The following is an 11,870-nucleotide window of genomic DNA, read 5'->3' as shown; positions in this document are numbered from 1 at the left end:
GAGGGGTGCCGATGTTGGTTAGGAATATTGGCTGTTCTTTTGCCCCTTTTATTTTTAGATTTAATCCGGTTTCACTCAGCAGAAATCTAACGATCCTAAGTTCATCTTCGTCTATAATATGTTTGAGTATGTCGAGGATTTTGTTTCTATCCACGGTGTCGAACACGCTTGACATATCTATACCGGTTATGTAAATATTTATTGTTTCTTGTTGCGCTTTAGCTATAAGCCATCGATGTGTAAAAACAATATCACTTGTGCTTCTGCCTTTGCGAAACCCACTTTGGCTTTGTGGTAAGAATTCTGATAACGTGGGTACTTTTTCACATTAGTGTAAGAAAGGGCACTAAACCGATTTGTCAACTTCATTTTTTGGCCTAGAATTCACTAAAAAAACCATTATCATCAATTGATGCATTTATCTTAATTCACGTTTAATAGTAAAATTGCCAAAAAAGCTATTCACAATTTTTATTCAGTCATATTATTTATGTATGTACAAGGCTTATTCACAGTAAGACATAAAAAAAACATTCTCCTTTTAAAAGAGAATGTTGTTAAACTATTAAAATAGTTTAGTTATTATACAAAGCATTTAATTCAACAAATATACAGTCCAATTGATTTTACTTGAATCAGGAAAATAATGAATTTACCATCCTGACTTTTAATTGTATCAGTACTGAATAATACCTTCAATAAAATATTACAATTTTTCTTTTTTCTCTTTCAAATTATCCTTCTTTTTCTTCTTCTTCTTCCTTTTTTTGTCCTTTTTCTTAATTGGTATCAATCCTAGATCTGTCTCCATAGTTCCATCAGACAATAAATGCTGTACGTTGTCCATCTTGTCTTCCCAAGCTTCAAAGTCAAACAAATCAAAAAAACTCTCCTCATCCTCAACAATTTCATTTGCTGATTTAATCATTGTTTTTGGTGTTTCTTTTTTGGTAACTTTTTTAACAGTTGTCTTTTTTGCAGGGCTCTTTGCTTTTTTCAATGAATTTGTGTCAGTTAAAGTTAATTTGTCAACCGACTTTTTACTTGTACTTGATTTTCGTTTTTTCTTACCTTTTGACAAATCTGTATCAATTGCTTGCTCAGTATTTTGCTTAGTTTCTTTGAGTTTAGCTTCATTTTTACTTTTAGTAGTTTTAGTTTTCTTATCCTTTTCTACCTTCCCAGAATTTCCTACAATTTGTTTACTAGAAGAATTTCCGATACTCGTTGAAATTTTTTCTTTTGATTTTTTATTTGATTTTACAGACTTCGCTGTCAATTTTGTATCACTACCTGAATCAGTTAAACTCAATTTGAAAGTTGCCGACGTTTCTGTCGACAATTTCTGACTTGATGTTTTTTTACTACTTTTCTTTTTCTTTTTCTTGTGAGATTTCTTTTGTGATACCTCTTCCTCAGGTTGATGCAACATTAATGATTCAGAATGGTTTTTAGCATTGTTATCATTACCTGTAATTGCCTCTTCTTCATGCTTTTTGGATTTCTTTTTCTTTTTACTTTGTTGTACAGCCACACTTTCTTCATTGGGGGATACAGCATGTTTTTTAGGGCTTTTACTTACTGCATTATTAATGTTAACTTGTGGCACCTCAGCATTGGATAACTTTTCTTTTTTCTTTGGAGATACCTAAAGGGCAATTCAGACAAAAAAAGTTGATAATGGAGGTTTGTGATCTCCGCTTTAAGTTAATTGAAATAAAAATGTAACAAATTGATACTTTACCTTTTCTTCTGAAACTCTTTTCTGACCACCTTTCTTTTCTTCAACTGTTTTATCACCCTGTTTATTACTAAAGGTATTACTATCATTTTTTGGTGAATTTAACGCAAGTTTTTTACTAGGAGAGTCTGTAGAGGTGCTTTCACATTGGGTAACTGTGTCCTTGTTGGCCTTTTCTTTTTTCTTCTTTTTCTTATGAGATTTTACTTCTGGTGTTGTTTTATCACCCTGTTCATTTATAAAGGTATTTCTATTACTATCCTTTTTCGGTGAGGTTATTGTAAGTTTTTTACTAGGAGAGTCTGTAGACGTGCTTTCACATTGGGTAACTGTGTCCTTGTTGGCCTTTTCTTTTTTCTTCTTTTTCTTATGAGATTTTACTTCTGGTGTTGTTTTATCACCTTCTTCATTTATAAAGGTATTACTATCCTTTTTCGGTGAGGTTACTAAAAGTATTTTACTAGGAGAATCTGTAGATGTGCTTTCACATTGGGTATCAGAAAGCTGATTTGCGGTAACAGTGTTCTTGTTGGCCTTTTCTTTTGTCTTCTTTTTCTTATGAGATCTTACTTCTGGTGTTGTTTTATCACCCTGTTCATTTATAAAGATATTACTAACCTTTTTCGGTGAGGTTATTATAAGTTTTTTACTAGGAGAATCTGTAGATGTGCTTTCACATTGGTTATCAGAAGGCTGATTTGCGGTAACAGTGTTCTTGTTGGCCTTTTCTTTTGTCTTCTTTTTCTTATGAGATTTTACTTCTGGTGTTGTTTTATCACCCTGTCCATTTATAAAGATATTACTATCCTTTTTCGGTGAGGTTATTATAAGTTTTTTACTAGGAGAATCTGTAGATGTGCTTTCACATTGGGTATCAGAAGGCTGATTTGCGGTAACAGTGTTCTTGTTGGGCTTTTCTTTTGTCTTCTTTTTCTTATGAGATTTTACTTCTGGTGTTGTTTTATCACCCTGTCCATTTATAAAGGTATTAGGCCTACTATCTTTTTTCGGTAAAGTTATTGTAAGCATCTTACTAGGAGAAGCTGTAGACATGCTTTGGGTATCATTAGGCTGATTAATGTTGACAGTGTTCTTGGTTGATGTTTCCGTTACCTTCTGTTTCTTGGGAGATTTTACTTTTGCTGTTACATCTTTGTTTTTACCAACAAAATATTTTTCTAATAAATTTAATTTTGTGGCATCAACAGCAGCCAGTTCCTTTCTTGTCCAATCACAACTGGTTGAAGCTTTTCCTTGCGACGATGTCTTCTTTTGTCCAGATTTATTTATATTTAACTGACTTTGAGAAGATGTTTGTTTGCTTGCATCCTTTTTAGGCGACTTTATTTTTTTGTCTTTATGTTTCTTGCCGAGATTATTATTAGTAGTTAATGGTGACAATTTTGCCAAAGAGAAGTCCAGGTCAGAGGATGAGCTTTGAGAATTGAATAAAAATGAAACATTGGCTACTTTTCTTGTCGAAGTAGGAGTAGAATCTAAAAGAAGCAAAAAGCAATGTTAAAAAAAATGGGTACTGTATAAGCAAATTTATTTTGCTTATATAATATTAAATAAGCAAATTATTATTTTAGTATAAAACAGGCTTAAAGTTGTACTTGAAGTTGTTTTGTTTAGGACTTCTTAAACATACTGTACTGTAATAATTACTTACGTAAAGTGTTAAATTTTGGAATCGAAGACTCAGCATTAGATCTCACAGGTGACCCAATTTCCTCTGGTTTTCTGTGCTGGTCATTATGTTTATGTTTTTTTGAGTGGGGCCCACTGGATTCAGTTTCTGCATTGGAGCTGACAGATAACTTGCGTTTTCTTGACTCCTTAATGATATCAGTAATAGGAGATGAAACCATATTATTTGGAGTTAGTGTTTTTGGTACAACATCAAAGCCTAGTATGTTTAGAGCCTGTTTTAATTCTGCTAGACTGGTATTAAATACATCTCCTCCTTCTGAGGCTGCAACCTGTGCCTTATCTTTCTTCTTCTTTTTGCTTTTGCCCATTGTACAATTTATAAACTAGTCAATTTCTGAAAATAATTAGGGATTATTTAAGTTTTTCTTTTGTAATTTAATACTGACAATAATCTATTGTTTTGATTGTGAAAAAAATGAGAATGAGCACACATGTAAAAATAGAGTGCTAAATGAAATGAGAAAAAAAAATATTATTAATATTATTTTATGATACAGTATAAATAATGAGCCTCATGATTGTGGATTCTGGTTCAGTGGAAATAATATGTTATACTACTTACTAAGGCCTAACTAATATTATGGATTCCCCTAATAATCAGGCCTAATAATACTAATTTATTATTATAATATTTTATTTAGGCCCTCCCCTACTACGGAGTAGGGCCGGGTCTAGTAGTAGGCCTATTTAAAGTATGGCAGATATATATACAGTTAGTAGAAGTAGCCTACTACTGTACTACTACTCTAGCTAGGGCCTCCTTAGTAGGTCGATTATCTGTATTATCTCTGTATTCTGTAGTAGGTCCAGGCTAGTACTACTACTCTAGAATGTGGCATAGCGCCTACTAGCCTCTAGGCTTCTAGAGTCTTTCTGGCCTAGCTAATAAGCCTAGCTATCTAGGCCTAAGTAGTACATGGGAAGCCCTCAACTATATAGGCCTAGCCTAGGCTAGGCCTCTATCTATCTATCTATATAGATAGGCATAGCTATCTAAACAGGGTCACTACTACCTAGCCTAGCACTACAATTAGTAGTATAGGCCTAGAATAGCTTTGCACTACAATTAGTAGTATAGGCTTCCATTATACATAATAAAATGATTGAGTAACTTACTGTAATTTCTAAATTCTTAGCACATGATGCTCGCGCGCGTGTCAACCCGGCCCCCTGATGCCTCCTCGATCCTAGCCTTTCGACGAGCTATTTTCAGTTTTCGTGAGGGCGCTAGACCAAAACAAACAGGATTAGTTGACACAATATGAGGAGTAATCCATGGTTGAACAGCTTCTTTCTTAATTTAATAATAAGAAATAATTTTACAAATGAATGATCCACGGAATAACAATACAAATATACGCGAGACGAAAATATAAGAACCTTTATAAGTTAGACTTGTCTCGAGATGCATGTAATTATAAATTTGTTCCAATATATTTTGTGTACATATGATCGACATTTGTTATCCCATTTAAGGGATACATTATAACTTCAACAAATAATAAAACAAAAATAATAACACATTTTTTTTCCTGAATTATGTTTATTACTATGCTTGCAAAATAATGTAATTATTGATTGAAAATATTTGCGAAACAGGCATCTAATTCATACTTAATGTTTGTGCACTCAAACATAGTAATAAAGTCCACCATAAAGAAAACAAAAAATCCTATTAACATCTAGCATGCAAGGGAAATATCCAAATATCAAAGAATAAATATAAAAAAGGGATACATATATGCTACAGGCCAGAGCCATTTATAGACAAATCTGGACAACTCATTTTACATGGTGCATACTTGATTTTTAGCAGTGAATGTGACGGTAAACAGAAATACAATGAAACGTAGCTGAGAATGCAACATTTAAGAAATAAATAAAAACATTCATTCATTAATAAAGCTGTCTTGGAAAATTATTGTTAATATGTTATAAAATAACAACAACAATAACAGTTTTAACAAGCGAGCGCCGTGCAAAAAAGCTGACCCAACATTGTCTATATGGCTCTGCTACAAACTAACCTATGTGTTGGTGGTACCGGGGGGAAAATATACTTTATTAAGACTGACGAGCAGGCTCGTTAATTAATTAACACTCATATAACGATAACTTATATTACACTTTGCACAAACAGAAGCACTGTTGTACAAACATATTTTTTTTGCATGTTAAAATCACAAAACTGTACAAAACTTATAATTAAGTAATCTATATAGTAGAAGACAGAAATTAATCTAATCGGTTTCCGTAAATATATTTCTATTGTATTGCCATGCACAATAAAAAAAACTTTCAATTCAGTTTGAGAGTGGCACAGTTGGCCTATATAATTTCACAGGTCAAATACAGCATTGTTTACAACATCCATATTCTACAACATTGGGTTTTTTTGCTATTTATAACCAAGTTCATATTATGAAATTTTAGACGCATATACACAGGCAATAATGACAATTTAACCATGGACATTTTTATAAACTTGTACTGTTTTCATAAGGCTATATTTAATGTGATGGCTGAACTGACAATATTTGAATATTACATATGAAACAAATGAAAGTACAGTTTTCAAAGCAATAATTTACTAATTAATTAATTAATTAAAAAACGTATCAACTTTTAAAAGGAAGAACAGCACTTCAGTATTTTACAATATATGATAGGCCCAATAAAAACAAAATCATGGGATGGAAATAGTGACAAAGAACTAGGGAATAAAAGCATTTAATTGGAGGTAAGGTATTGCATTGGTTTTTACTGAAGGAGATAAAGCCTAAAACACTTAATGCAATAACGCACACATTATCCGTGACAAATTTATTACCAACGTTGATGTGAGGAAAGAAAGTATTTTTAAAAGACCCAATAAAAGAATGATTTTGAAGACACTTAAATTGTTATACCGCCACCTATTGGCAAGGCTTTTGACAAATACAACAAAATTATCATTAAGTTAACCAGGAGACGCACCAGCATACACGATGTGATTGGTTGTTATGATGCTAATTCCGTACAGTTTTTCTTAAACATTTACAAGACATCTGAGATGCGCTGACAGGTAACGTTGCTAATTTATGCAGGTAAAGAAAGTTTGTTGCCCTTCAGAACTGAAATGAAATAGTTATACACATTAATATTTTAAAAAACGTTTCCAAAGAGAAGAAGACTAGAGGGCATATCAGATATAGCTCTGTCTACACTATCAAACTTTATGTGACAAAAATATGTGATGTGCACATTATGGACACGAAAATCTATATTTTCAATTTTTGTTAATGGCGGATCTAAGATTTTAAAAGAGGGAGGGTAAAAGGGGCCTAACAGTGTAAACTTAAGTGCTGAACGTAACCTAATGTCCTATCTTTTGCATTGTAATTTTTATGTAAGGGTGCCTAGGACTTAATCACTGTACAACTAATAATGTATGGATCATAACAATCATTGAATAAGTACAATAGGCAAAGGTAGGTCCCATTGTTAGTGAGTGATGCTTTTGTGTTGGTCACGATTGAGGTACTCCAGCACAATCAAATCCACCTTGTGGTTTAGTACCATTGCTAAGTCCACGTGCACTTAATTTAATACCATATAAAGGCCTAGGCCAGAAATATCCTAGCAAGGATGTGCAACAGATTAAGTCATAGTTCATTTGTAACATATAATACACCAATTTATTTTTTACTACACAGGTTACTAACTATGTACTACTATCCAGTTACTAATACACTCATATTTTAATGCTTTTTATCATTGCAAACGTGCCTGAAAGTTCTGAACCAAAGATAGTATTCTTTAATAAATCATTTCCACAACATTATTTTTATAGATTCACACTGGTAAAGGTATGTATGGTTTGTCAACATAATGTAAATTGTAACTTGCTTGTCTATCAAACTTGTAACTAATTGATTACAAGATGTCTTTTGAGCAAGTATTATTATTGCACTACAGCCGGACTCGCAACAACATGAGAGGTGATGCTGCAAGCTCTTTACTAGTGCATTCAATATTGTACAATATCTCAAATTACTCCAAAATGTAGAGTAATTTACAATGGATTCTAAGAACATATGGTGTGATTAAAATATTTATTCAAATGAAAAGAAAACATTGCTTATTTGCCATAGTACAATTATTCTTATTTGTTTTATTATTATACATTATATAATGTGTATATGTGTTTATTTTGGGTAAATAAAAGAGTCACATCCACATTCATAAACCAATCTCTACCCTAGAGGTGGGTGAAACACTGGTTACGTATGCTAAGATTAAACACTTGTGTGATTTACAGAACTCTGTAGGAAATAATGCCCTGTATCTTGAATTAACAAAGATCATTTATAGCAGTGATTTCACATTTTGATTCCAACAGCTGGCCGCATTAGCGACTGGTGGTAGGTTGTTAATTATTAAACAATTAGGATTATTAACCCTCATATCACTAACTTATATTATTATTACATTTTGCAAGCTTTTATTGAAAGAAAGAATTAGCTCTAATAACAAATCAAAAGAATTTGTCTGAAACCACTCGTAGTCTGCATTCACACTGGTGAATGCGAAAACATCTGAGAATATGGTTTTTTTCTTTTCATTTTTTTCCCAAAGGGTAAAAAAAAAGTGTAACTACCCAAGCCTTCATTTACGATACTGTAATAAGTCATTATTAGGTCTGGATGTGTTCTACAAAAATTAATACCCACAGCTTACCTTTAGTAATGTACAAATAGAAGAAATCACAGTAGAGTATTGTTTGTACGCATCCAGCAACAATGGCGATAAGATCAAAGAATCCCTCAAAATAGTATCTGTAAACCCAGTTGACGATGTAGAACGCACGGTAAGCACCAAGAGCAAACAGGTAATGACTGGTGATGGTTTCAGCTTCTCCTGTCTTGCTGATCATAAACAGCTGCGGTAAAATGGCTACAGACTCCAAGTAGATCGAGAAAGTCCACAGAATCTAACAAAAAAATAAATACAAATGCCAGGTTCTGCAAATATTGTACAATGAATGCAGGAATGTAATTAAAGAAGAAAATTAAACAAAGCAATGATCATTATTCGATGGGTATTTAACTGAATTTCTTCTGTTAGTAAATGTCTTCTCTCCTTAGAGAGATAGGGCTATTGTTGGTTTATCCAGGTAAATGTTGGCACACAATAGACTATCCTCATTTAATAAAAATTCGTCGGAAATAATTATGTATGGTTTATTTTTATTCTGTATTTCTGTTACTGTATATTGTTTTTTAACAATTAAACATAGTAAATTTCTAACCTCAAGTGGCGAAAAATCATGGTTGACAAGTACAGCCAAACCTCCTACAGGAACAACCAAGAACTCCATCCTAAAAGAGTCGTGGTTGCCGTCGTACGTTGCCTTAAATTTAACGTACACAAGGTAAACTGTTGCATATGCAGCTGCAATGTAGAACACTTTCATTGTTGTATTGTACACAGAGATGAAATTTGTAACCAAATCTAAGTATCTAGTTGTGAATACAAGTGCAAACAGGATCTGACTTTTTCCAGATATACCTGAGAAAAGCAAAACATTAATAATGAATGGTTAATCAACAAATGTCTTTAATGAGGAATAGTTACTGCTAAAACAAATCTTCTACGGCCGGCCCTATACAATTATACTGGATATTTCTCTGAAGGTTTTTTAAATGCCAGAATTGAAATTTAATAAACGCTGTCGGTTAAGATACGGTACCGTATTCTAACTTCTGTTTACTAAAGGTACGGTAAAATTGCATTACGTCATAACCAGCCAATGGGGTGCTGGTACATGTGACGTCATCGTATAAGGACTTTGTGGATTTTGTTCATATCGCGAAAACAGTGATCAACCGCATTTTCTTTATGCTTTATTTATCGCTATTATCGCCGTTGTGTGTGACAAAAACTAAATGTAGCCTACATCTGTTATTATTATTGAAAAGCCAAAACATGTTGATTTTAATTCTAGAATACAGAAAACCGTTTCAAAAGAGGCCCAGGCCTACTTACTACGTACTATAACGTCATTATATGAGTTTGTTTGTGTAGGGAAAGCGATGCCAGGCTGGGGCCAGCTGCATGTGTGCGCTGATTTCTGTGACTCGTCAGCCCTGTGGCTACTGTCTAAATCATAGTATTTGAGGGCCCCTTTATTGTCTGCATTTGCTTGTTGTTTATGGTCACCATTGTGACCATAAGTTTAATAAAAAATATAGGCCTAAATAGGCCATTTGGAATAAAAATAAAACCCTCATCTGCAGCGCACACACATCCACGCAGCCTGGCGCCGCCGATAGGAATTCTCTACATATACAACAGACGCGATATGAAAAAAAATCCCAAGTCCTTATACGATGACATCACAAACGTACCAGCACCCCATTGGCTGATTATGACGTAATGCAATTTTACTGTACCTTTAGTAAACAGAAGTTAGAATACGGTACCGTATCTTTAGCCACGGCGTTTAATAAACTGGCATCTGAAAAACAATTTGATCTTTATAACAATGAGAATATTTTACCATTTCCTTCTTAGCAATTAGGGAAATTAGGATCAGCTGAAGGTCATTACAGTATACGTTTTACAGACAATTTAACAATACAATCATCCATTAAAAATCTTTGTTTCTAAATAATTCTTTTGCTAAAAAGACACACGACTTAATGAATATTTATTCAATTTACTCCGGACCATGATATATCATTATTATTTATAATATGATTGATGATCGAATTGTTGATCAAAATGTATCCATATTTAATAACACATTAGAAGAAAAGTATTCTCTCAGTCTAGGCCCTAAGCTTGTTTTAGAAATATTACAATAAGTAAATATAAACAGTGTCCAAATACGTCGCACGTAACAGTTAGGCTAGCCTATAATAATTTTGCATTAGGCCAAAAATCAGGGCCACGTTGGTGGCACTTCAACCCTTTATCGTGCGGTCCCTGCACAACAACAATCCACTGACTTTGTCACAACTCGCCGGTACACATAAAGTAGACGCTAAATTACTTGAATATTAAATATATTATACTTACCAGAACATGATCTCGTTTTCCATATTTTAATTAAAAGAATAATAATGGCCAAAAGATGGGACAAATCGCCTATTAATCGAAAAACATTCATTTTGTCTGCCTGGTCGTCTGTTTCTCTAGGCCACTCTAATCACACTTTCAGCATGGATACATATTGACGTGGCGGGCATGCGCGTTGGGTTGATGGGAAACAATGAATATTTATAAGGTTGAATAAGTAAGACGTGGCAATACTTTTTAAGACACTACTTTTGACAGACTAAACCAATGGACTGAATTAATCTAACTACTGGAATTTTTTAGTATCGGTATTATGATTTTCATTCATGTTTAACCGCAAAAGCATTTCCATGCAGTAGCGGATATAAGAACATTTTAACACTGGGACGTTTGAACATGGCGTTTCCGAATAGGCATCTTTTGAGAGGGGGGTTATTGCAAATTGTTAAATATTAAATATACATATTTTAATAGAGTCGGCAAACATAAAGTTAATAGTTAAATGCCTATTCTTTTTGTGCAGAAAATTTAAAATGTACTAGTATACACGGATCACGTGTAGCAGGCCTACGCCGCAAGAACAGTATTACGTGACGCACACTACATTTCTCTTTCTATGCATTCATATTTCGTTTTTTCCTTTTTATTTGTTTGTTGTAGCGCATAATTGGGTTTAAGCGCGCCCTAGAGACGAATAATCAGTGTACCTATACCACATTCCGTTATCGCAGTTGCTGGCTCCAGCTTCTGAAGCAAAGTGAGTTTATTATTAATATTATATAAGTAACGGATTAAGTTTAACGCCAACGATGGTGGTACAGAGTTATTAACTAATATTACTGTACTGGTGGTAAAGGTAAGACAAGAACGAGTGTCGTGTACACCCGAGGGAAGAGTGAACCAATAGATAGAAAAGGTTCTCACAAAAAGAATCAAGATATCTAAAACAAGAATATTACATTAAATATATATTAAATATTAAATGTTAATTAATTGTTAATTATTTGTCTTTCTTCAATAAATTATGCTTTAAAAAAAAATAATATACTATTGATAATTTAAGAAACAGCCAGCGGCGAGAACATTCTTTATTGAATAGGTCTACTGTCTGCATACATCTCATATCTTCTTCCAGACGTGCTTTGCGCATGCCCAGTCCGAGTTTACGAATTCCCATTGTTCTGCTTTTAGTAAACTATACAGTTTCTTAATGCTTCCGTCCTCTTGAATACAACTGCCTATAAAACGGCGCGAAAAAAAACTACAGTATAGCATATTACGATTAGCTGAGATTATTAGTAGTAATATTCAATAAGTCAGTTACTGAATTTTTAGACAGCTTTTATTGTTTTGT

General features: G+C 33.3%; 2 protein-coding genes across 2 annotated transcripts; both read right to left on the bottom strand.

Annotated features, from left to right (window-relative positions):
- Positions 1-242: 242 nt before the first annotated feature.
- LOC140048412 (uncharacterized) lies at positions 243-4,637 on the bottom strand. The gene is made up of 4 exons (XM_072093212.1): positions 4,571-4,637; positions 3,414-3,788; positions 1,745-3,237; positions 243-1,648 (listed from the first exon to the last, which is right to left on the bottom strand). Exons 2-4 carry the CDS (start codon positions 3,760-3,762, stop codon positions 707-709), a joined length of 2,784 nt encoding a protein of 927 aa, XP_071949313.1. The 5' UTR covers positions 3,763-3,788; positions 4,571-4,637; the 3' UTR covers positions 243-706.
- A 662-nt stretch (positions 4,638-5,299) lies between these two features.
- Positions 5,300-10,670, bottom strand: LOC140063515 (ER lumen protein-retaining receptor 2). Its single transcript, XM_072109869.1, has 4 exons — positions 10,517-10,670; positions 8,745-9,004; positions 8,174-8,426; positions 5,300-6,567 (listed from the first exon to the last, which is right to left on the bottom strand). The coding sequence occupies exons 1-4, from the start codon at positions 10,605-10,607 to the stop codon at positions 6,533-6,535; spliced, it is 639 nt and encodes a 212-aa protein (XP_071965970.1). The 5' UTR covers positions 10,608-10,670; the 3' UTR covers positions 5,300-6,532.
- Between the last annotated feature and the right edge of the window lie 1,200 nt (positions 10,671-11,870).

The sequence above is a fragment of the Antedon mediterranea genome, chromosome 1 (assembly GCF_964355755.1).
Source record: "Antedon mediterranea chromosome 1, ecAntMedi1.1, whole genome shotgun sequence".
Lineage (NCBI taxonomy): Eukaryota > Metazoa > Echinodermata > Crinoidea > Comatulida > Antedonidae > Antedon > Antedon mediterranea.
The sequence above is the reverse complement of the archived record's forward strand: the minus strand, read 5'-3'. Positions and strand labels throughout refer to the sequence as shown.